The 26357-nt window shown below is 39.8% G+C and overlaps 3 protein-coding genes across 5 annotated transcripts; 1 reads left to right on the top strand and 2 right to left on the bottom strand.

Moving 5' to 3' along the window:
- The first annotated feature begins 6855 nt into the window (after positions 1–6855).
- Positions 6856–11900, top strand: sys1 (SYS1 golgi trafficking protein). Of its 2 annotated transcripts, none has more exons than XM_004545047.4 (4): positions 6856–7026; positions 8935–9217; positions 9311–9378; positions 9640–11900. In XM_004545047.4, the coding sequence occupies exons 2-4, from the start codon at positions 9056–9058 to the stop codon at positions 9878–9880; spliced, it is 471 nt and encodes a 156-aa protein (XP_004545104.1). In that variant the 5' UTR covers positions 6856–7026; positions 8935–9055; the 3' UTR covers positions 9881–11900. The 2 variants fall into 2 exon arrangements, with proteins under 2 accessions (XP_004545104.1, XP_004545103.1); XM_004545046.4 differs by having other exon boundaries at positions 6857–7026; positions 8961–9217.
- Positions 11901–12791: 891 nt separating this feature from the next.
- On the bottom strand, positions 12792–19811 carry LOC101466210 (neuritin). 2 transcript variants are annotated; one of them, XM_076883940.1, is made up of 3 exons: positions 19499–19811; positions 18415–18565; positions 12792–17667 (listed from the first exon to the last, which is right to left on the bottom strand). In XM_076883940.1, the coding sequence occupies exons 1-3, from the start codon at positions 19548–19550 to the stop codon at positions 17439–17441; spliced, it is 432 nt and encodes a 143-aa protein (XP_076740055.1). In that variant the 5' UTR covers positions 19551–19811; the 3' UTR covers positions 12792–17438. The 2 variants fall into 2 exon arrangements, with proteins under 2 accessions (XP_076740055.1, XP_076740054.1); XM_076883939.1 differs by having other exon boundaries at positions 18415–18568; positions 19499–19807.
- A 296-nt stretch (positions 19812–20107) lies between these two features.
- On the bottom strand, positions 20108–25971 carry LOC101466691 (translocon-associated protein subunit alpha). The gene is made up of 9 exons (XM_004545050.5): positions 25819–25971; positions 24862–24980; positions 24692–24785; positions 24396–24523; positions 22444–22578; positions 21961–22037; positions 21460–21538; positions 21172–21265; positions 20108–21053 (listed from the first exon to the last, which is right to left on the bottom strand). Exons 1-9 carry the CDS (start codon positions 25886–25888, stop codon positions 20989–20991), a joined length of 861 nt encoding a protein of 286 aa, XP_004545107.1. The 5' UTR covers positions 25889–25971; the 3' UTR covers positions 20108–20988.
- Between the last annotated feature and the right edge of the window lie 386 nt (positions 25972–26357).

The raw sequence follows: 26357 nt of genomic DNA, 5'->3' as shown, positions 1-26357 counted from the left end.
TGCTGTGTTTTACTTGCATCTATTTGAAAGACTGAGTGTAAACACAAAAAATATTTTATTTTATGTGCTGGAATGTGCAGAAAATAGGTTTAAATGTTAAGCTAATTTATTCAAGTCAGAGAATGTTGCATATAATTAAATTTTTGCTTGATGCATAAAGTTAAAAGATTAAAACTGATAAAACAAGTTAAAAAAAGAGACTTTTCCATTTGATTACATTTTGTATGATGGATTATGTAGAAAAAGTAGAATTGGGCTGAAAGCTCTATCGCTTTATCATCTATTCAGGTTGTAAATCGTGTTTTTACAAAGTAACTAAGTAACTAAATAATTAATTACTTTTGAAAATAAGTAATCAGTAAAGTAATGGGATTACTTTTTGGGGGAAGTAATCAGTAATTAGTTACTAGGGGTGCAACGATACACAAAATTCACGGTTCGGTTCGGTTCGATACTTTGGTGTCACGGTTCGATATTTTTTCGATACAAAAAAATGTTCATGCATTTTTAATTTGTCATTTATTAAAATTATAAATATATATTTTAACTCAAAAGTACAGTTTTTAAATTTAACCCTAACCCTTGTGCGTGTTTTTTATTTTGACAGCGAATGCGCACCTGCGGACCACTTATGTGCAGCCCTGGTTATTTAGCTCATCATATCGCAGCTAGGGCTGGGCCATATTATACCGTTCACGGTAATACCGGTATAATGTTAGGCAACGATAGGAAAATGAAATATCGCGATAGAATATGAGTAAAACGCGCATGCGCAGTGCCTTTGTTTTCATACGCACATGGCCGATTGTTGAGTGAAACAGATGAACCAGAATTGGTTTGTAAAAATGGTGCAACTTCAGTGATGTGGAACTGGTTTGGTGTTTGTCCGTCAGATACACAACAAAGCACATTTTTTTTGCAGAACATGCAAGCGGCCGTCGTTATTGTCGTATTTGTCGGACTAAGATGCTCTTAAATCTGGGAGTAATCTGGGTCCTAAACTCAGTACACTTCAGGTCAAACAAACACTGCAGCATCACTGAGAGTTAACTGTCTAAATTCTTTCATCTTTAATAAAACGATCAGCATTGCTGCTTTACCAGGTGTAACAATTCAGTTTAACTTCCAGGCATCCATGAAAACAAAATTTATTACATTTAACGGAGTTAGAAGTTAGCAGGAAGCTAGCGGAAGTTAGCTCGCTAGTTTCGCTAGTTACCTAAGCATGATATAGCATGTTCTGACTGAGAGATTTCTGAAAAAATTCAAACGTACAGCTCTGCTATCACTTCCAACATAAATGAAGGCAGGAAACTAAACAGCAGTGACGTTTGTAGGGTTACTGAAGTTGGGCTAGCTGGTATATAATGATGTGCTACGTGATCGCTAGCGACACAGCTATGTTAGCATAACATAAACAGTGAAGCTGGAGTAGGGTTGCCAACTCCCTGAAAAATAAATAAGGGACACCTCGTGGCCAGGGCCGGGCGACCCAGTTGTCTTCACCCTTCCCAGTGTGGTGAATTTTCTAGCTCTTTTTTGTGTGTGAAATTATTTTTTTAACCATTTGACTTGAAGTTGATTTAAGTAGATGCATATTCTATTCTTTGTGATATGAACACATGTGAAACAAATGATCATTTAGCCATTTATTTTTAGCTCAAAATGACAACATTAACACAGTAAAACAGGTCTCCTTCTTAAACAGAAGCCTGTCATGCTTAACTTTTGAGAATATAAGTAAATCTTTCTTTAAAAGAACTCTGTCCTGCTTAACTTAAAATAATAGAAAACAATAGAAAGAAAAATATTCTTGTAACAGTGCACATTTAGTGCATTTAGTACAATTGGCTTCAGTTGAGGTATTATTTCAGCTTTTCTAATGCTAATCAGCTGCTCCTGTTTGTAAACCCACTTGTTCCCATGATTACGCATCATAACTCATCATCATTATTCATCTATGTATTACTTTTATGTATTAGTCATCAATTTGTTGTAATCATCTATCCTTGCAGTTGTTTATTACACAAAATAAATTATATTATCACACTTCTGGCCACAAAGCGCTGATATTCATTGCACATGCCCATATTAACGTTTTCCAGCCAGGTGTTTTCCTTTTCCCATTCTTCCCTTTCTCTGAGGGGAACAAACATTGCTGCTCTAATGCTGGGCTCACACTGTGCGATTTTTGGCCCATTTTGAGCCGATTTTTGAGTGATCGGACCGATTTTGGCCTTCATTGTGCGTCGTGTAGTATACGTGGGGTAACGAGAAGTGATTAACACCTCACGACCAGCTCCCGATCATCAATCGCTCGTGAGGGTGTCACCACAGGCGCTCACACTGCTCACGCGCAAACGTAAACGTTGGTGAAAAAGACGGCGCAGCACGGCTGTGCAGCGTGTGTAGAACTTGTAGAACTTTGGAAAGCTCATCCGAGCCTTTTCGATGTGGCATCACAAAATGATCACGACCACAACAACCGTGAAAATAGTTGGATTTACACTGCTGCTCAATCACAGCTGCCTGATCAATGTTTTTCATTAGCAATTTAGCAAAGTTGATGGTGGTGGTGTGTCTGTGTGAGTGAAAGACAGAGAGAGCGAGCGACAGATTTTCTGTTATAACCTTCATGTTATGGAGGCACAGTGTGAGCACTCAGGTCGCATCAGAGCATCGGGCGGTATAGTGTGAGACCCTGCATCGTGACCTACCAACTTCTAACCCCTGCGAGTCAATCGTGCAGTTTGAGCAGGAGCTGAATAACGTGACTGAAAAAAATCGCACAGTGTCTGCCCAGCTTTAGGTGTACTGTCATCCGAGACTTGCACCGCAGAGTCGGCGTTTGTTCCCCTGTTGGCCATGCTTCTTGTTGTGGTCATCTGTTGTCTTCCGGTATTTTCTCCGCAAGCGACCTTTCCTCGACCAATGAGATGAGCGGTAATCTGAATTGTCATACTCGAATTGTCATAAGTGTGCTGTCAGCTCATTGGTCACAAAGCAGGAGAGGGGCTGGGAATTATGTTTTCAAACAAAGTGTTAATTCCATAAACATTTATAGACTACTTTTGATTCTCACTGTATTACGGGACAAAGTGCGTCCCTTATTAGCTCAATACGGGACGTGTACTTTTGTTTCGAAATACGGGACGATTCCGTATTTTAAGGGACGGTTGGCAACCCTAAGCTGGAGGATGAACACTAAGGTTCCTCATGGTTAGAGACAAATGCAATCGCATGGCAGGATGCTGTAAACGGACCAAACGTCAGTCAGGAGAGCAACTGAGATAATCCATCCACAATACAAGGCTAGTCATTAATATACTGCAACAACATGGGAATAGAGCAGCTGCCAGAGAATTCAACATCAATGAATCAATGGTACAGAAGTGGAGGAAGCAAGAAGAATGAGTTTAATAAAGTTTGATTTATCTAACTGCTTTGTTTAGCTCAATGTGCCTTATGGTCCAAAAAATACGTACTGCACACTACAGTTTAATGTTGCAAAGCACCTCTTTTTAACTTCAGTGGATATTATACATGGTTATGCTCAGGATATGTCAGCCCATTTCTACTGGAAATGCCTTTTGGTTAAACTTTCAGCAAGGAATTTGCATTTGCACTGTTACATTTTTATAAAGCTTTAATGTACATAAAAACCAGCTTCTTGTTTAAGTGAAAATTAATGGAAGGTTGTCTTTTTGCGCTAGTAATGTTGTGGAGTATTTTGTCTCGCATCAATTATATCGTCAGTTATATCGTTATCGCAAATTTTCAAATGTATATCATGATAAATATTTTTGGCCATATCGCCCTGCTCTAATCGCAGCCACAGAAATTCTTTTGTCCATGAAACCATAAAGCTGCACTTTCTTTTTGCCTTATAGTCTGATTTGTCATAACTTCTCCGTTTTGTGGTAAGCTTTTCTTTGGCTGTCACTTCTTCACCCTGACCTGTCTTATTTGGCTCAGCAGAACTGAAATGCTTTTACACACGCACTCACATAAGCTCAGCGATTCTCTGCGCGATCAACCTCTCACATGTGTAAGCTGCGGGAGATTTCACTTGTCATGTTTGCATAGTAAGCTAACGATTAATAATACGATGTCAGAGGAATTGGTGCACAAATTATCATCACTCACAGATCAGTGCTGTCGCTCTCTATACACAGTTCGCACGATTGCAAAGTGAAAGCAAAAAAACAAGCGCAAATTCAAACGCGACTTCAATATGTCACATATTGACAGTGGCTCACCGATGCCAATGACATAATTACCCAGCTACATTTCTGAAAGAATGCAAAAGCATTGACATATATTTTTCCTACAATAGCCCGACGGGCAGGGAAGAGATAGATTTTGGTAGCCCTACTGAAAAAAATCGCTAGCTCCAGGACGTCGGGCTAGCGATATTGCAAGTCCTGTATCTGATTGAGGAATCACTCATCTTTGGAAAAGAGAGTTTATTACAGAGAAATGGCTCTTTCCAAAATAAAAGCTATACTATCCGCTTCTTCTGGGCTATATTCTCAGCAGCATAAGGAGAATCATGTGCTAACAGCTGTCTAAATGACTCGGCTAAAGTTAGTAGCATGCTTGCTTTTTTTTGTTTGCTTCCACTTGTCTTTGCACTAGGATGATGTCGGCGTAAATGTGCAGTCATATTCGTTGTGTTCCCACTAGTGCTTTCAGGTTAATCTCGTTGAAATGACCTTAACGCCACAACACCGCAAATCTCCGTTAACGAGCTACCACCGATTGCTCCGTGCATGGGGCTAGACGGCCAACACGTTAACGAGCTAACTGCGCTAACACACTAGTTCACACCAATGTAATTGAGCATTGCATGGCACATCCAACATACTGTTTTACTTTAGTCCATGACTCGCTTACCTTCAGGGTCATACGTCACATGAAAACCAAAATAATTCCAAACGCCAGATCTGAATGAGGTTCAATTTGCCTGTTGCAAGTAGAGCTTAACTTCTGTCTCACTAGCTTGCCCTGCGCTCTTCCTTCTGACTATGCTGTCTGTGTTGAGCGCTCAGTGGATCTGCGCTCGACAGTGCAGCCTAGGCGGAGTAGTCGAACACAGATTCACTGAGCGCTCAACACAGACAGCATCGTCAGAAGGAAAATTGATAAAATAAATTACAAATGTTGTATTGTTCGATACATATGCGTACCGAACCGAAAGCACTGTATCGAACGGTTCAATATCGATACGAATATCGTTGCACCCCTATTAGTTACTGATTACTTTTTTTAAGTAACTTGACCAACACTGCCCAGGAGGCATCCTTGTCAGATGCCTGAACCACCTCAACTGGCTTTTTTTGATGTGGAGGAGTAGTCGCTCTACCCTGAGCCCTTTCCGGATGGCCAGACTCCACAACCTATCTTTAAGGGAAAGGTCAGCCACCCTTCGGAGGATGCTCATTTCCGCTGCTTGTATCTGCAATCTCATTCTTTCTCATTCTTTCACTACCCAAAGCTTGTGACCATAGATAAGAGTAGGGACATAGATCAACCGGTAAATCGAGAGCTTCGCTTTTAAGCCCAGCTCTCTCTTCACCACAATGGACTGGTACAGCATCCACATCACTGCAGCCACAGAACCTATCCATATGTCACCAAGGAATCGCTTAACTGCCACAGTGACCTCTTTCTCGGTGATGGACGACTTGTCCCCGCTCGTCTTCAGACTTTTGGTGCTGTAAGCCAGGGAGATGGCTCCACAATCCAATGAGAGACCCCAGGTTTAAACGGAGCCCTAACTCTGGCTGGATTAGCAAAGCAGACAAATAACTGGTCAAATAAATACACATTCTGAATTAATCAACATAGAAAACGCAGCAGACACAGGTAATGCAGCCCAACTCCCTCAGGGAGGTGTCTGTGAAGCCATGGATTAAAGACTGGCGACCAAGTGCTCACCCTTGGGCAGTCACTCTGCACCAGGGAAGGGCCCTGGTAACCCTATCCCAGGCAGGATGAACTGTTTTCTAGAACTTCTACTTGTAGGTGTTTTTAAAATGGTCTTGTCTGGTCCCTGACCAAGGACTAGGGTTGGCAACTGTCCTGTTTTAGCAGGGACATCCCGTATAATCAGCAAAATTGGTTCATCCCTTATTCTACTTTAAATGTTATGTTATGTATGATCATTACATGCAATGTCACATATAGTGCATATTTACACTATGCCCAGCTGGTTGTGCATTGTGCTTCTGGCACTCCAGAGTGTCCCTTATTTGATAATTAAAAAGTTGGCAACCCAAACCAGGACCAATTTGCCATGGAAAACCCTACCAGGGGGGCAACCCCCTCACCTCCATGAAAACATAGCCCCTGGGAGACACAAACCCCTCCACCACAATAAGGTAGTAATTTTTAATATCAATAGTAAAAAGACAAAAAAAAAAGGAAAGGAGGAAAAAAACCCAATGAAAACAATTTAAAAAAAACCCAACATGTTAATATGCCCTTCCTCCTTTGTCTGTCTGGATATTTTAACAGCTTCTTATTAATTATTATTTAAACGTTTATCATTTTATTTCTTTATCGATTTAGATATGCAAAAAGTAAAATTCATAATTTTTTACAACCGTTTGGAAGTTTTAACTTGGTAGATTTTCAAAATAAATGTAGCTAGTTCATCAAAAAAAAAAATTCCGAAACGAAAAATAACCTATTATGAACAAAACAATTATAGACGTTGCTTTTTGATGAATTACGAGACATTTTTATTACACACTGTTGGCAAATAATTAATGTCGCAGGAGTGACAGTACATGGGTTTTCAGGAATAGAACGGAAGTATTTTACTTTGGCAGTGACTAGTTGGTCATGAAGTTTTCTTTCCGGGCAAACTGTTCTGACTTCCGTGTTGTTAACAGGGTTTAGCTAGTCCAATGTAGTGTACGATGAGGCCCGGTTAAGTAACGACAGAATTTGGGGAACTTTGAAGAGCCATAGGGATTATCGTTGATCCAGCATCCTTAAGACTTTCTGACCCGCGGGCAGGTCCGTATCACTTCCAGACCGCTCTCCTTCAAACACAATGAAGCTTTAACTTACCGCCGACTCACCCTCTGTAATGTTTACAGGTTTTAGGCTGGGAGATAAAAGCCTTCGCGAGTTAGCCTTCGTTTTTATGTTTAGTTGAGCTTAATATAAATAAATAGATTTGAGCCATTTAGTCTCCCGCCTGTGAGCGATCACATGATATTACATTGGCTTTTGCTAATCTGCGAGTATGTGTTGGTCGACGGCTAAGCTACCTGTGCTATCGGGTTTCTCTGTGTTCACCTAACCCTAACCTACCATCACCATAACATTACAACCCCGATTGTTACTGAGCTACCTCGGTGTTTATTTAAAGCAGGATATTGTGGGTGTGATTTAACTGAGATCCGAGTTAAAGCAGAAGCGGATGTCTTCATTAAAGCCTCGATGCTGTTGTGGAAGTTTCAGGTCAAAAATGTCAGCATTGGTGTGTTCACCTGAAGACAAGTTGGATATATTATTGGATTAATTCTTAAAGCCATTAGTGGTCATGCCATTAAAATCGCTAAATGTGACTTGGTGTGTCACTCCATCTCACATCATCAGCTTTGTTCAACATTTTCTGCTCGACCATGCCCGATTTGCCAGAACTTTGTCCAAAGTTTGGACACATGTAATGATTGCTATGAAATTTTACCCTCATATATCAAGTATTAGCAGTCCGGGATTCGGGTTAGGGTCTTACAATGCACTATTAGTCACACCTCATGTGCATCACATCCTGGTCTTGCAAGGCTACTCTAGTGAAATGGATCAATGAAAATGAAATATTTCATATATTTAACACAATTTATTATCTCTGTTATATTTAGAAAGCCATCTGGAAACTTTAGAACTGTGTTTTGTCCGGAATAGACTGTTTTTGTGATAAAACTTAACATGTTTGTGTAATCCAGCACGAAAATTGGATGTAAATGGCATTAATTTAGCATTCTTTTGGACATCATCTACAATTCAATTCAATCTGCAGTTCGCAAATGATCACTAATTGTCTTTTGCAATGTAAAGCTTTTGCTCAAATGTGCAACTTTATTGGGCTGCTTGATGTTTTTTTTGTCTGTCTTTCTTTCCTTCTGAACTAGCCAATACTCAACATTTTTTGATGTATCTCTCTCAAATTACAGATACTAGTACAAAGCTCAGGCGTTTATCTTCAGTGGTTTTTCATGTTCAAATATTTCCTCATTTTTTTAATGTATGGAAAAAACTAAAAAGTATCTCATATTTCATTTTTTTATTGTTGCCCAAAATTATACCGGTATTACCATGAATGGTATGATATGGCCCAGCCCTAGCAACCATTATATATGTCCAAGCTTTGGACCATAACATTTTTTGGGAAATATGAGCTGGTCAAGCAGAAGATCTACGGTGAATTGAGATGGAAATAAATGCTTACACATGCACAAAGATGAAAGATAAGACAACACTGTAGTGATCTGCTGACCTGTTTTTAGTGATTATTAACTGCTGCTGATGTGGGTGCAAAGGTCATGAGGACTGCTTTATCCTCTGTTGTGTAAACCGATAACAACATAAACTTCTACACTTTACTCCTCACACATTTCATCTCATCTCCTGCCTTTTTACCCCCCATTTGTACAGGAACTATGAATGCAAGCACATAGTTTACCTAGACTGACTTTTGCGAAAGCTTAAGTCAACCGGACTAACCGTGTTAAGTGCCCGAAGTGTACTAAACACTTTGTTCCGAACATCTGTTTATTTTCTACTTAAGTGCAAAGCAGCTGGCTGTAGCTATAATCTTCCCTATTTCTGTCTAATAAATATATTAAAGCAGGATTTAAAACCAAGCTTTGTACTAATCTAATCCTTTTTTTCCCAATGTAACTTTCTGTGTTTCAGATTTTTTATTTTTATTTATTTTTTAGATCACACCCACAAGTCACATCTGATGGGCCAGCAGTTAACAGTTGTTAGCAGTTGTTAACGTCCTTTGTGTCTGTACGTGGAACGTCAGCCAGCAATGGCCACTCATTTCCGTAGCTACATCTGGGACCCGGTCCTCATCGTGTGCCAGATCGTGCTGATGCAGTGCATCTACTACAGCTTTTTGGGCCTGTGGTTGGCTGGAGTGGACAGCCTTGTGCAGAGTAGTCGGTCATTGGACCAGATCTTCAGCTATCAAGTAAGTTTTAAGATATGCGTGCGTATGCATTTTTGTGTCGCATATTCGCTCTCTTAAAACTGTAAATGTTAAATGTTTTCTTTGCTTTGATAGGCTCTCGGTTTTGCAACCGTGCAAGGCAGGCTCTCAATGATGGCATTCATCTTGAATTCTCTTACCTGGTGAGAAATATCATCAGTCTTTTTTCTATACATCATAAATGGATGAGATTTGTGTGACAGCCAAACAGCATCCTGTTTTTCAAGCATCCCATGAGGCATTCATTATAAAAGGGTGTTTAGACCTTATTTACAGCTGTGCAGTTACACATTTCGTTAAGTGTAAAGGTTGAAAATTTTAAATGTTTACGTAGAAAATGGTCGACATTTAATGTACAGTGATACTCAAACTTTGGCATCTTTTCCGTGTCACTGTTCCTGCAGCGCCCTCGGTCTGTGGTTCTTCATCCGCCGAGGGAAACAGTGCCTGGACTTCACGGTCACCGTGCACTTCTTCCACATGATCGGCTGCTGGATATATAACGCTCATCTTCCAGCTGCCTTGTCCTGGTGGCTCGTCAACATAGCTTGCATGGCGTTGATGGCTGTAATTGGAGAGTACCTGTGCATGCGGACTGAGCTCAGGGCAATTCCAGTCAACACTGGACCGAAATCTAATCTGTGAATTTTCTTTGGTGACGGGCTGAAAGATTGTGAAGGGTAATTCTTGAGGGACTCACTGAGGAGGGTTTTTTTCCACCCTCCACTCTTGGAAAAGAAAAAGAACATGAACCTCTGTCAGCACGCATGTCGGATTTTCGTGCTTTGTCTGTTTCCATCAAGTGGTTCACCCTCCCGGACCTGATCTATTTATTCATAGCTGCACATTAAATATTGGACAGTGCAAATTTGTAGCATATTAAGACACCTGTTTTAAGTCTTTTGAAAGCACATGCCAGTTTACATCCTCCTCTAAACTAAATGACTACAAATGTTTTTTAAGTAAGTTTTTATGTTGAAATTCATTATTTTCATTCCTTAATTTTAAGACTTTTTTTTCTGATTGTTGTTAAATTTAGCAGACATACACATACGCAAATTAAAAAGCTCTGTCCTAACAGCACTTTAAAGATGACATCAAAGTTTTAGTTACTGCTTCTTAAAGCTGCTTTTAAACGTTAAATATGGGGAGAAATGTGTTTTTAGACAACAAAAAGGTACAGTGCTTAGCAGATTTATTAGATCATCTGTCACAAAGACAAATATTTTAGAAATCTGTCAAAAAACTTCACCTACAAAAACAAATGTTTCAAATCTGTAATGGATGTAAAACAACAACTGTAATTTGGCACCTTAATAAAGAAAAAGTGCTTTTGCACCATTTTAGCTCTTTTCTTTGGTAAAACTGTAAATTTGAAAATAATTGATAATAATTATATTTTAGTACTAAAAATATCGTTTCAGCTGCACATACTGGTGGATTAACCATTACAGAAAAATAAAAAATTATTTTTATTGGTAATTTAGGGCAGCTGTGGCATAAATCTTACACTGGTGGTCTAATAAATTTGTTAAGCACTGTATGCTAATCAGTAGGTCATCATGTAAATCCAAATATAGGAAAGATTTTATGCGTCATAATTCGAGCTCAATAAGTGGTCCAAAGTAATAAAAACCAGGCTCAATTTGATGTTTCCTACATTCAGCCTCCTAATCCTTGTTAAATGCTTTTCTTTTTGAGTCTGTACCACATTTTGCACAGCAAGCATTGTTGGGTTCTGTCTCTTTATGGCATGATGTATTATGCAAACCGTTTGGCCACTTCGGGGACAGTTTGTCAGCCACCAGCTGCGTTCTGACAGCTGGCTTTGTCTGTGCTTCTGAAAAATTGCTGTTCGGGGAGGATGTGATGGGGAAAGTCCTAAAATGTGCGGCTCTGATGTCTTTTTTTTTTCCTCCTTTTTGGAGCAGTGTCAGACTGCTCATTTCGCTGGTGACGTTTAAACTCTTAACAGAATTGACTTTTTGTCTTTAATGTGTTACAGCTCATGCTACACACGCTCGAGATGCTCTTCTTTAGACTATCAGTTTAAAACCTTTGCAGCTTTGATGGTGCGGATGATGCAGTGTCTTGTTTTGCAGTCACGTTTTCCTAAGGTGTGAAATGAGTTTATAATTATGATGCAGGGGGCGATATTGGAAGGTGCAGCCTCAAATTGGAAAGCAGCTCCCATTCAAGCTGCTTTGAGTAGGAACAGAAAAAGCTAGCCTGTCCAAAGAATGTAATCCATCACCTCTCAAGGTAATTAGCGTGGTATATCGATGACTTGTTGTCTTAAATATGCATAATATTATAATGAGGGAGGTCTTGCCTGAGCTGCTAGTAAGCAAGAAGTGAAAAGTGTCAGGATTTCTTCCCATCCTCCCATTTAAGCAGTAGCTTCATATTTACTCCACAGAAGAGATGTCAGGCTTAAAGTCCACTTTGATCTTATGTGGGCCGAACCAGTAAAACTCCAGTTTCTGTCCGTGTACACATTTCATCTTAATGTAAGATAAAAGTGCAATTTTAACAGTATGACTTGGTTTTTTTTACATGACAAAGAAATGCAGCGCTATTGTAAATGAAAGAAAACCTGTCAGTGCAACCTGTTGGGCTTCACTGTAAGAAGTAAATGTGTAAAATACAGGAGTCTGTAACTTAATTACTTTGGTGTATTGTGAATGGCAGCGGGGGAGGTCTTATCAGTTGGAAAAGATGTAAAACTTGTGGGGAAAAAAAACTGTAAAAAGTTTAACATTTATGTCCTCCTTCACTTTCAAAGCCATCCAATCGGCCGGATTGGGGTCTTCACCCGACCCGACCGATTCTGGCTCCTGGGCCTTATGTTTTACACCCCTGCTCTATATAAGAGTGAGCCGACTCTTACAAAAAGGTGAACAACTGTTTCCCGAAATCTCCACAAATTACTTTTTTTTTACTTTGTACAAACTCGTGACTACTCTTTCTAAGTTGCTACTTTGTTATCTAGCAGTGGAACCTCTGAAAGTGTTCACATCACCTTTTGTATCTTAGATTTTTTTGGTAATGTAATTCAATATACAAACTCTGGATAGATCTATTCACATCATTAAATTCCTTGGGGAGAAAAAGAAATTTCTCCTTTCTGGAGATTTAAATGTCTGCACATCTCATGTTGATTATATTAAAAGGGTAAAGTCTTGGAGAGGAAACTGCAGGTGGAAAAACAAAAAAGCAAAAACAAACATTGGCCATCATGCTTCAGACATCAAACATGGCTTCTCTAATGAGGGTATTTCCACATGCATGTCTTTACTTCTCCAAACCTTTTCTGCCCTGGGCCTTGATCCCTCGCTGCAGGAAGTGTCCAGGTGGAAAGCAGCAGATGGGAGAGCACTAACGAGTTGAAAAACGCTGGTTGCAGTCGTCCTTACCCCCACTTTGCTCCGGGGATGACTAAAAACAGAAACTGTAATAGATGGGTTAAAAAGGATCGGCTGCAATCAGTAAATGTACCACCGGTTTCCATCTTAGTGCTGTTACTCTCCTGAAGCCAGTGAGCACACACTTAGGTTTTAAACATTGTGCTTTATTATTATAAACACATTACTTTTCCATATATTGCTTTATACAGTCTTGTAAATTGTGTATTAAACTGAAAAAACCAAACCCTCACATGGATACTGAACTTGGTTTTACATTCAGGAGTTCTTTCCATGTTTGAGCTGTCATTATTAGGATTACTATGGTATCATCATGCTTTGTTCAACAGCAGGGAAAAAAGTCCCCTCTTAAGAAGTGACTATTGTATTGCTCATGCTTTGAGGACATCACAACTTTTTTTTTTTTTGTATTGTTACCCCCAGGTACACAGTGGATGACGTAACAGCAGTACAAACCTCTTTCTAAAAAAGCTGTGGCATTAGGCAAAAATATCAATAAAAACAGAGTGCATTGTTTTGCAAAAAATTTAAACCCCGTAATTCATGAAAGTAGTCCAAAATAAACATTCTTTAACTTTGTTATTTTTAAATATGTTCTCGTTTTAAAGATGATGCTGTTAAACTACTGGACAGGCGAGTAAAATGACTCTTAGTAAAGAAAGCGTCCCAGAAAACTATGTCAGAAGTAAGGATGGTGCATAATATCACTGAAAGGTTCAGAGAAAATCCAAAGAAATCTCTGTATGCAAGTGAAACGGCTAAAAGCCAATGTTGAAGGTGCGCCCTCACGTAGCACTGCATTAGAAATAGACATGATTATGTTGTAAAGATCAGTATAGCGACTCAGGACCACTGTCAGAGAACAGGTTTGTCTTGTCATCCATAAGAATAAATTAAAACAAACAAAAATAAAGAAACATCCTGATATGTTGTCTTCTCTGGTAGTTGCATAAACTATTAAATCTTACCACCTACATACTAGCAACCATGATATGGGAAGCATTAGTATGTATGGTATGGTAAATTGCAGATATACTATACAAGACAAAAGTATTAGGCCACACCTCTTAATGTTTGAATTTAGGTGTATCAAATCAAGCACGTAGCCACACCTGCAGTCTGCTTGTGAAAGAATGGGTTGTTCTCAAGAACTCGCTGAGTTCTTGAGAACTTAAGTGCTGCCCTGTAGTAGGATGTCGTTGTTACAACATTAGTTGTTACTTTGGGTTTATGCTTTTTGATCTATGCTCTAATTGTCGCAACCACAAATCCCCCTTAAACCCTGAGCCATAACGTGATTTGACTACATGTCAGCTATTGTGACTGGCCTGTTCAGTCCTGTTGATTTTTCCTTTTGAATTTATCCATGTGAGAATAACAATCATTACCTCATTAAAAGGAAAAATAATCATATCTATATGAAGACTCATAAATGTCAGCAAATTCCTGGAGGAAAATTGCTTAAGCTATTGTAGTGGAGAAAACTGCTTAAGCTGTTCTCCCCCAGAGTAACAAATATGTTTGGACCCTCAAAAAAACTGACTTCAATAAGAGGAGGAAAAAAATCCCTGCAGTTTATTTATTCCTATCACCTGGCACCGCATATAAAACACTGAGACATGACCACACATAATACACCAGCGCAAGCACAAATGACATCAGCCACTTACGTACGTTACGTTGTAGGCTCTACAAAGATTCCCTGCAGAAGTCTAAATCAAGAGTCAGTGGTATTATTGCAAAGTGGAAGCGTTTAGGAACCACAACAACTCAGCCAACGAGTGGTCACATAAAGATACAGAGCAGAGCTGGCGAGCGCTGAGGTGCATAGTGCGTAAAAGCTGCCAACGCTCTGCTGTCTTAGTAACTGCAGAAAGCCTCCTCTTGCATTAACATCAGCACAAAAACTGTCCACTAGTAGCTTCGTGGCACGACTTTCCATAACCGAGCAGCTCCTGTAGGTGTAACATGTGGGTGGCCCAATACTTTTGTCCATCCAGGCATCATTAATGTTAAACAGGCTTTAAAAGAACGTATGGTGGCATCTTCTGCAGAGAACAACTGAACTGTTGAGCAGGTTAACGAGCATAAATTGGGAAAAAATTGATTTCAGAACTACATTTGGTTTTCTCAGCTTCGAAATGCTTGTGGAGTGTTGTTTCAAGAAGTGATGAACACGCTCTTATCTCAAGTGCTTTTGAGATGTGACATTTGTAACTATCCATCTCATTATATTTAGTATGGTGTGTTATATTTATTTTAAATAGGGGTTTACATGATTTCCAAATCCAAACATTCTGTTTTATTTGGCTCTTCCCACCTTTTTTGGAAAAGGGATTGCACTTTGAAAGATGAAAGAAATAGAAACAGAGCAAACATGCTGATGGAGTCTAGGTAGGTATGGGGGTGAGGATAATACATCTGCATAACAAAGGATGCAGGCACACTGAGGAGCTAGCGTAACTTCATGCACAGATCAAGACCACTGTACGCCATCTCCGAGGTAAAATTAACAATCTGTCCATTTTTCTGAAGCACTGTCACAAAAATCACCATGCACTTGTGATAACATAAACGACTGAATGATCCAACTTTGTTAAGATCATTTTTAAAGCAAATATGTATATATGGACACAGTTTGGGCAAAACAAACAAAAGAGAAACACTATTTCTCCAACATTTGAATTTACTCCGAACCAAAGGGCTTGATGCTGTTTTAAGAATAAACACCGTTTTTTTTCCATGACACATTCACCAAAATATTAATCACAAAAGACAATTACTACTCATGACATCTCATAGACTTTTGTGCTAAATAGATGCAAGTTATTACACATTAATCTTTCTGTTTCTGAAGTTTGTTATTATTCTCACAATTTGACTTAACAGATAAAAAAAATTTTTTAGAAGAGGAGAACATTGTTTGATATATCAAACACATATCAATGATGTAATCAGTAGAACTTTATGGCAGATTTGTCTTTGAAAAGCCACCCACGTGTATTCTGTCATCTACTGGAGTATGCAGACTACTTTAATGCACAAGGTTAGTAATAGGATGTTAATAGCAAGTGAGCATTTTCTCACAGAAAGTCACAAAAACAAAAATCTTGTTTTTACACAACGATCAGTGGGTTGGAAAATTAAAAGGAGCCGTGGTTTAACTAAAGGTTTAACATGGATCATGTGCAATATACATCCCCTATTTTTTGGTGTCTTTATAGCAGCTATGCAACATCAGCCCTGATGGGCTGAAAGCTTATAAGGAGAAAGGGAATCCAAAGTTGTGTACGAACTGCTTGATTGTCACCTTACTACAACATTTTCTACACTTCAAAACAAGTTAAAGAGTGAATTCACCTCTATAGTGCATACAAATGTTGTTTAGTCATGTCGAGTCTGATTTGGCTCTTTGTTTGATCGGTAACAACCTTAAATAAACAAAAAGTACAGAAATGTGCGTTTGGTCGATAATTTCTATGTTGTAACAATATGTCTCGGCAATAAATCTGAGTATGAGAACTGCACCCCTGAAAAACTTGTCAAACTTGTCTGGTTTGTCATTGTTAAATTGCCAATATACTTTGTTTCTTCAGACTTCGATCGTCCAATCCAATAAGCACCAAACAAGAGTCAGTAGCAAAATAAGCTGAAGATTTGGCAAGGTTTTCATGGGTGCAACCCACATACTCAACTCTGCTGCTCAACCCAAAAATGTGTTTTCCTTACAAATGTGGCAGCATGTAAGGAGAAATTAACAGGCTTTCCAGTAGTATAATATTTAACATGAAGCATTGTTACAACAGAGGACAACCAACCAAACAATAATTTCCTTGGTTTTCGTACCAAGTTTGTAAGGAACTTAAAAGCGGTAAGATGTTATTCTTCATGACGTGTCTCTTTAGTGTTTTCACAGAGCAAAGCTGTGTTTATACAAACTCAGTGGAGGTCAAAAGGTTTATGCTGTAGCTCATAATTAAAGAGGCAGACTGGCATTGTAGTAGTCTGACAGCCCCATCGTCTGTACTACAAGCAGCAGCTGGTTAGCTTAAAAACTGGAAATAAGAGGGTGGGGCAGAACTGCCAGCACAGATCATTCACAAACATTTTATAAATCATTTCTTCAAATTACACAAAAGTGAAAAATATATATATTTAATGACAAGCTAAGCTAAAACTGGTTGCTATGCCTTTCATATTTACTGGTGAGATCTTAAAGTGGGGTCAGTTTTCTAATTTACTTATTGTAAAATCAAACTTTTTCTTTAAGGAGCATGGTGAAATCAGACTTTACACAAAACACACCATGGATGCAATAACTATCTTATATACAAAAATGTGAGCGATGAATAAAAAGTTATTTGGGCTTAAAAACTACAAAAATTAGACGTTATATTTTCACACAGGTAAACTATTGCAAGCTGTGTTTTACTGCACGACATTGTACAGATATATGCGGCAATGTGCCTGCTCCTTGTACAGTGTTAGTAACCCAGAGCCACAGGTGTCTGATAGTAGAATGAGCTGACCAAATTGAATGTGAAATCCACGAGAGTGTGTGCTTTTAATCTGTTTATAATGCAATTCTTTCTGCCACTCCACCCAAAGCTGGAGTATTTGAGAGAATTTCAAACCTCATTCATCACAGACATCAGCGACTCTAGGTCAAAATAATCCTTTGAAACATTTGTGCTCTTAAATCCTTGGCTTTAAGTTTAAACTCTGGAGGACCGAAGCACGGCGAATACGGCGTCCTCCTCACCCAACCCCTGCTCCATCTATGCAGAAGCCCAGGCGGGCCCAGTCAAGGCCAGCATCAGCGGCAAGATGAGGACAGCGCTAGGTGAACTTAGACTGGGAGAGGAGCTGGGACTGCACAGATCAAACAGACTTCCCTGGAAGCGTATCTTCCTGGAGTCCTGCCTCAGAGTCTCCCAGATGGAGCTGACTTCCTCCTGACAGTCGGACAGCGCCGTGAGCGCACAAGTGTGGAAAGCTTCCCAGTGGCTGTGGCAAATAAAAGGATCATCAGTTCAGCACTGTGTCTGACATTTCACTCGGAAGTCATTCCCACAACAGCATGCAGACATGCACTGGCTGTGCCCGATTAATTTGCTTGCCAAAAATCTATCACTCACACGGCTACGAAGGATGCAAGTAAGTCAAGCTGTGCTTTAATTACCATGGCAACTGTATGAGAGAGTGAAACAATATCACAGATGATATTGCAAGTGGGCAATTTTCAACCAAAGGATTGAGTGTAAATCTTTGTCTTCAGTGCACTGTGTTGGGGTTGTGGAGTGCATGCAGTAACAGTGACAAAGAACTTCCCCCGAATTTCATTACTGCTGCAGCGAGGTCATACATTATTTAGCACAATGGCTCAGTGTCTCAGCACCATTCATTTCTCTAGTCTCCTCTTCTCTAGGATTGTGGCATCTGCTCCCTTTCTCTCCAGTATTTTGTTATGAGATGAATATTTCATCCTGTATATGTCTATATTATTGCTCTCAATTACGCCTTATTTGATCCTAATTGAACTGAAAGACAATTTTGTGCACCAATGGGTTTCTTAATCGACCCATGAAAGCTGGTTTCTCTCTGCATTTCTTGTTCTCTCTGCTGAGGTTATCATTTGTATCTTAGTGCATATGAAAGCTCTACTCACAAAGAGTGATGAGAGCTCAAGCTCACAAAACTCTACAAGGAATGTCTCGCTGCTGCTCGTGCACTCGCCGGTAAAGTAATTATCACCTGCACACAGCTGCCACTCCCCTCTCACTGGTCACGTTCTCCTGGTAGTTGTCCATGCTCTCTCCCAGCTCCAGGACACATTCGGAGAAGTCCTTATAAATGTTCTCACACTTCACATCGACAGAGTCTCCTGGCACCGCTAAGGACAGAACTACTGAAAAAACAGATACAGGAGACAGCTTTCTTTACCGCTTTTGTGATGCTTTGTACACTGACAAGCTACAAATAACCATGAGAGACAAATCAGCATCCACTGTAAGTGCACATAAATCAAATTTCTTTCTTGCTAAGTGTCTGGCTTAAGATTTCAGACTACTTTCAGACTTCACTTACGAATATACAACCTTTAAGCAAAGACCTCTCTATTACATTTATAATAATAAATACTATCACTCTTATTTAATTTGATAATTTAATTTGATCAGAAAAACTATGTGACAGGTTGTCAAACTTTCACTTCAGAAGCTGGAAAACCCCACCCCACACTCCATATTTCTTATCAATAATTAAGAGTGAAAAAAAAAAAAGGGATCCAAGTTAAATAAAGGTCAGCATCAGAAAACTTTTGTTTATTTTGCCTACCAAAAGATCACATTCATTCGGCTCATGCTCTTCCTGGTCGTCCAGCCCCACAGTTTTGGAGCAACTGCTCTAGACAGATGTAATGTGGTGGAAGGAAAACATTCCTGACCACCGCAGCCCAAAGCTCGCTTTGTCAATAATAAACTGTACTGATTATAAAGTGCATATTTCTGTATTTTAGTAAAAGTGACAGTTGAGTGAAAAAAGAAGAAGAAACCATTCCGTGAGTTTTTGCCTTTAGGTAAGCGTTTCATGTAAGAAAGCTTGCACACTAAGTATAGATACAACACCCAGTAGGCTATCTACCGCCGCTACAAGCAGTTGGCACTGGTACAGGTCTGATAACCATCATGCAACACTGATGGAGATAAATAAGCTTACGGTCACAGCACCTACATTCTGCTGCAGGAAGATTAAAAGAAGAGAAAAAAAAGACAGCTTTCTGTTCCAAACCATCCCAACTGGCTCCCACCATAAAGCGACTGAGATTGAGATACCGTACCGGTGGCAAAGGCAACAATCCATCCGATCTTCGTCGACATGAAAAATCCCATATCATCCCATTTCAAGCCGAGCGGAGGGCGCGGGATGCTGCTGAGGCGCCGAAATAAAAAAGATAAAAAGCGTCTCTGAGTCACACGGAGGTGATTAGCTGCCCATCATTAATGTGAGTCGATGTGTATCAGTGATTGAGCGCCGATAAACACTTGGTAGGTGTGTATTCACAGTCTTTCCTTGCTCCGGCCGACTGCTGACGTTACCTGCCCCCCGGCGCGCGCTGAGCTCATCTTCCCCCCTTCAGCACCGGACAGTTCTCACCTCCCCGAGCAGGAACCACGGCCCTGCTTCATCACCCGGTGCTTTTATGCTTTTGTTAGACACCTCACACAGGATGTCATCACAGGATCTCAGCTTTTACACATATATACACATATTCCCTCAATCACATATCTGAGGTTGGGAAAATAAATATTTACTTTGTTCCACAGGGAAAATGTGGAAAGGTTGTGGAATGCTGTGGAAACATGTAGCATTTGTCTTTTCCCTGATTTTTTCTTTCTTTCTGCACACTTTCACAATCAAACAAATTTTTAATATTACACAAAGATAATCTGAGTAAATACAGCCTTTTATTGTTTTTCAGAAGGCGTTGCATCACAAATACTGACATACAGCGTGACAGACCGCATCACTAACACTGACTGAATGCTCTGCTCAGGAGTAAGGCGGCAAAATTGACTTGCACAGACACTGAGACACATGGTTTCGACATTTGCACTTGCAGCTGCCACTGTACCACTTTAAAAAACATAAAATCATTAATGGACGTTATCTGTGAATCATGTGTGGTAATTAAAAAAAAAACAAAAAAAAAAACCCGGCATTTTTTGCAAGAGACCAGATAAGGCAGAGAAGGGTTTGATGATAGAGAAGACTGTGATATTTTCATTGTTATTATCGGAAATAAAATAAAAAAAAAATAAATAAAAAAAAAGGAGTGGCAATAAACTCAAATTCAACCCTCTTCAAGAAGGCAGTTCAAGCCAGCCCTTGTAATCTTAATTACCGATTATCTTATTTTTCCCATTACATCTCTTTCTTTCTCTCTCTCTCACACACACACACACACACACACACACACACACACACACACACACACACACACACACACACACACACACACACACACACACACACACACACACACACACACACACACACACACACACAGATACAAAAGTCCCTTTAAAATGAGCCACAGTTCAGTCTTCTTAGTGTTTAAATGGTCATGGTCCAATGAGAGCACAGGATCCTCTCAGTATGTAATACCTTGAGACTGTATCGAGCTCCGATTCTCAAACATAAAAAAAAATCTGCTTCAAAAACTGAATTCCAGACATTTGCATTCTTTGTAAATTTGAACTGAGTTATTGTTGCGAGGTGTTCTGAAAGTTTGATCAAGATTATAACGACAAAGGGAAGCCAGCACGTTTATTGGTCTGTCCCAGCCGCCCTCTTGGTTCGTTTCCGGGGGGATGCTTTAGGGGAAGCCTTGTCTGAAACACAGGAAGTAAAGATCAAATACTCAGAAATCAAAATTACAGTAAGAAAACAAAACAAAGCAGAGGGTGAGTGGAGCAGTGTAATCATAACAGCTGGGCAAAATGAACTTACTCATGGCATTAAGAGTCTCCTGAGGAATCCAGCTGATGTCCACATCATTTATTCCAGCAGTGCCCTTTTCTATTTTCACAGAAAGCCTCTTTTTCTGCAGAACACACACAAAGGTAGAAAGACCACATTATGTCATGTTAAATCCAATTTATTCACCATCATGCTAACTTTACCAGAAACATTTCTTCACATTTACACTGATTTACAAAGATGCGCCTCATTTCATCTAATAGGCAGACAAAATATCCTTAGATAAAAACAGAAAAGCCAGGGATGACGAGCACATACCGTCCTCGAGTCCAGGACCTGGTACATCCCGAAGAGCAGCAGGGATACCAGTCCCGCCAGGAACACGTACATAAACATTCTGCAAATAAAAGCAAAAACTCCAAGTTACAAATACACAAGAGCACAAAAAACAAGAAGAAGCCAGATTTCTCCATTTATCAACCTCGATTGCAAATTTTATGTTCGATTTTTTTTCCCAGAAGGAATACGCCGTCTTCAGCTCGACTAATATTTCTGCCAACAGTTTGCACGTCTTACACCAGCAGCACAATCCTGGCTGCGAGTCTCTTTGTGACAATTTCACACCTCCTTTTGCAGGTTTGTACATGTAGTGCAATCTTCTGGGAGAGCTGCAGAGAGCCGGATGTGCCAAAACGACGTGACAAATACAATTTTGGACATTTCCATTTTTCTTTTTCTCCAGTGGAATTAAAAAGACACAAAACACTTCATTTGCGTTTTCAATTTTGCCTTTACATAATAAAAAGCAGAAAAGCTTACGTTTCTCCATCCAGTCCCTCTTCTCGTTCAGTGATGGTGACAGTCTGGTTGTAAACGGCAGTCTGGAACACGCTGCCCTAAATTTATTTTTTACAAAAGAGAAGTCAAAAGACAAACAGGGAAAACAAAATTTAGGAGCTTCTCTTTAAAACGTGTCATTAAAATGACTCAGTATTTGTTAATAGTGCAGAAAAAAGCAGTCAAAGCTCAGCAGGGGGAAATGATGACAGTAAGGACCCTCCTGGAAATCCAAATTATGGGAGAGAGAGAGTGAGAAAAAAAAAAAGTTGCTAACAAAATGTAGTGCTGATGAAGATTTCTTCAAGGCTTTTAATATTCATGAATCATGAATAATCATTAGGTGTGCTGTGAAAAATATTCCTGACAGTTACTGCCTGATATCTTCACATTCTACCCCCTCCCACCTTCTCTCAGTAAAAACAATAAATAAATAAACTTTTAAAACAATAACACTTATTTTACCTCAGTGTCTTGATAGTTGAGCAGGATTACAAGTCCAAATGGGCGACCGGCCATTGGCTGTGCTGGGATGAAGGAGTACTCGAAGGAGGCCTGAGCTTGTGGTTTGACGACAGTGTTCAGGGGCAAAGCTGTGAACTATAAACACACAAAACACTAAGAAATCATTTTCTGAAAGTATGACATGAGCTAGTTTGGTTTCCTCAGTTAACCTAACATCAGCGTCTTTAGACAAAGCTGGGGTACCCGGAGAGAATCCGGGGAGAATGTGCAAACACCACACGAAACGCTCCGGGAACCTGGAACCCTCTTGCTTTGAAGCAACAGTGCTGATCTCTAACACCGTGCTGCCATTTCTGAGGTTTCATTAAAGCTAAACAAAGTAGCCTTTGCTAGTCCCAGAAATGGGAAATTCACAAATGAAGAGAGCATGTGCACAAATATAATAAACATCATTTTACTTTAATGTTTCTGCATCATTCAGATATTTAAGTTGTTCTGTTACACAATTCAGTGTGGAGTTCATGTTCTTCCCTGAGTCTGTGTGGGTTTTCTCAGAGTACTGTGGCCTCCACCCACAGTCCAAAGACATGTGGGAGTTAGTGGGGTTCGGTTAACTGGGGATTATAAATTGCCCATAGGTGTGAATGTGAGTGTGAATGGCTGTCTGCGTGTTTTAGCCCTGCAACAGACTGGCGACCGGCCCAAGAGGTCACCAGTCTGTCGCCCTGTGGTAGCTGGGATAGACTCCTGCCCCTGCCACGATCCTGAACTGGATAAATGGAAGAAAGGATGGATGTACAATCCCACCCTTAACATTTTTTTTACTTTATTTTTCATTAAGACATGAAAGGAATAGAGAGTGTTTATATGTATTTTTTCAGCATTTCTCAACATTCAAGAGAATAAAACAGAAGTAATGAACATAGGAAATAAAAAGAGAATTCAAAGAAACCTAAACCCTGATATAAACTCAGGGAAAGTCTTGCCATAAAAGTATGTTTAAAGGTTTAAAGGCATGACTTAAAAAAAGTGACCAACCATGTCAACCAGGTTGTTCCAGAGTTATGAGGCGCTCAGTGCAAATGCTCTCACCTTAGGGCTGTGCGATATGACCAAAATCTCATATCCCGATATAAGACATCTATCGTCTGATAACGATATAAATCACAAAAATTTAACATTTTCTGTAAATTCTGTGAATCGCAGGCAGCTCGACTTGCGTGAAATGTTTCCAGCTGCGTGTCATGTACCTGGAGTTGAGTGTTTTAATTGAAACTATACATTTTTAGACATAAGTTGTAACGGCCGCTGTTTTCTTTGTGAGCATTTATTACACGGCGTGCTGCGGGGAAAAGCCTGTTCTAACGTTTGAGTCTAAGGTTTATTTTTTAGCACCTGGCGGCTCTTTTTGCTCCTCATCCGTTAATACGTGATTCAGTTTATTTTGAAAAGTCTCAACAGGATGTTGAGCTTTATTATGAAAGGTTTATGTGGAACATAAACAAGCGGACATGCGATGGTTTTACCGTTGCTGTTGCTAACGACAACGCATAAAAACAGGCGCTTGTCTGTCTGTAGTGTGGTTATATTAAATATAAGAGAAAGAGAGAACTTTAAGAAATTAATATACCCACTACAGTGACCATCAAAACGATTAAAAAATATTGCCGTAAACAGTTTATTTTGCGACACCATGAAACAAACGATAGCGTAAAATGAAACGATAGACGTTTTTATATCGTCATCCGATATATATCGTTATATCGAACAGCCCCATCTCACCTCTTACATTTTATATACTGGTGCATGTGGTAGTTAGAGATGGAAGATGTACACCATGAGCGGCCTTAAAGGCAGCCAATAACATTTAATTTCATAGCTAAATCTCTTTAGTTATGAACTTTTTACATTAACATTTTACAGCAGGATATGCGGCACATTGTGTCACTTACATTTTGGATGAAGAACTGGAAGTCCTGGGGATAACGAAAGGAGGCCTCCAATGACTGAACGGTGAACTCCTGACTACCCTTGTTGGAGAAACCCACCAGGAACCGCACAATTTCATTGGCAGGAAACTCTAAAAGTGTCATGACCAGAAGTAAATAATGAATAAAAGTAAAAACACAAATGTGAAGATACCATGTGTTTAACACGGCCACAAAACTGGCTTCTACACCATGAAACAACTAATTAAGCTTTTTGCTTTAGTTTTCTAGCAATTATTAACAAAACCAGCAAGACCAACCTTCTCCCGTGGTGAAGATGATCGTCGTGTCGGCATCAGGGTGAGAAGCTAACAGTTTGTCCGCCGCTTCGTCGGAGTCATCTTCGTGTCCTTCCTGATGACACACACAACTTTACATTGTAAAACCACCACTAGTATGCTTAATCGTGCTGCGCCATCACTGTACATACCGAGGTTTGCATCTGATCCTCTTCAACAAGGACATCTTCATCATCTTCCTCTTCATCTACTGCAGCATCTGAGTCCTCGACAATGTCCTCGGCCGAGTCTGAGTCGGCATAAACGTGGCCTGCGAGTCAGAAGCCACAGTGAAGACATGAATGGATTACGGGAATGATGCTGGTTAACACACATGAAAAATGTTTTAGCAGTTTTCATATGACAATCTGAGCTTGTAATCTTTGTTAATTCAGTGTGTAAAACAGACAAGAAAATGCTGCATTTGGCCATCATCGTCACACAGACAGTATTTATTTATTTCATAGCAATTTATGTCAGATTATGTCTGTATCAAGTCACGTGATGAAGTGATAGATGGTTATTTAAAGAAGAAAAGCAATGGAAATGTGGGCGAAAATCTAATATACACTTAAGCAAGGAAAAATCAAATAAAAAGCGGTTGTAATAAATCTGGCAACCTTGCCTCCAATTTCAATGAAACAGGAGCAAAGACACTTGAATGTGTGTCAGCAGGGCAGAAACCAGCAGAGCCAAACAGTACGAACATCTTATCTATGGTGACGTGTCCCAGAAAAGAGAGGGAGCCTCCAGCTGCTCTTACATCCTCGGCCACTTCATACATTCGTATTAAAAAGCTGCTCTGTGGCTCCAAAGGGAAACTAAACTTTGCGTGACGTGTATATATTTCTTCTTACGAAGAAAAAGACCGCTTTTTCTTTAATTCACAACAAAAGCGACAGACTATTGTATATCTCTAGATGTTTAAGAATAAAACCTGCCTTATATTCACGTTAGCAGCTGACCCAGCTGTGGAGAAAGCTGTCGGATCGCCCCGTGACTGTGCCACGTCAATATGTTAGGCGAAAAACTTCTGACCAGCAGCGGAGTGAGGCTACAAATGTATCTGCCTGCTTTCAAGTGAAATAAATACATAAATAAATGCTTACCAACTGATATCAGACCGCAGGGGAAGGCCAGGAGAAAAAGCAGCAAAAGTTTTGATGTGAAGTTGAACATGTTTGCAGAGGTGGAGGCTGAAGTTAGTACCACATCAGCAGTTTGAGGAGTAGAGGACGGGAGCTGAGGAGGGGGCGGGGTAAGAGGAGTTCTTCTTCTTCTCCATGTTTCATGGCGCATGCGTAGAGCTTAGTGGTGCATTACCGCCACCTAGAGGAAAAACAAACAAACAAACTTTGTAGCGTGGATGAAGTGGAGCCACGTCGTCCATCTTTAACACCGTCGTTGGGCTGGATGTGGATGTGAAGTAGACTGTGTATAACAGCTGTTTGTTTTCAGGGCTTTTTATTTTGCACCAGCATCTAAAACGTTAATAACAGGAACATTAAGTTGAATCACCATGTTTTTATGAAGGGCCAGGGGCACACGAATGGAGGTGGGTGAGGCATTAAAATCCCTTGATTCGCATTAAGGCTAAATATAATCCAAAAGCTTAATGTATATGACAGTATATGACAGGCTACACCGT

This window comes from Maylandia zebra, linkage group LG5, assembly GCF_041146795.1.
Source record: "Maylandia zebra isolate NMK-2024a linkage group LG5, Mzebra_GT3a, whole genome shotgun sequence".
Lineage (NCBI taxonomy): Eukaryota > Metazoa > Chordata > Actinopteri > Cichliformes > Cichlidae > Maylandia > Maylandia zebra.
Note: the sequence above shows the minus strand (reverse complement) of the source record. Positions and strands in the feature narration are given on the sequence as shown.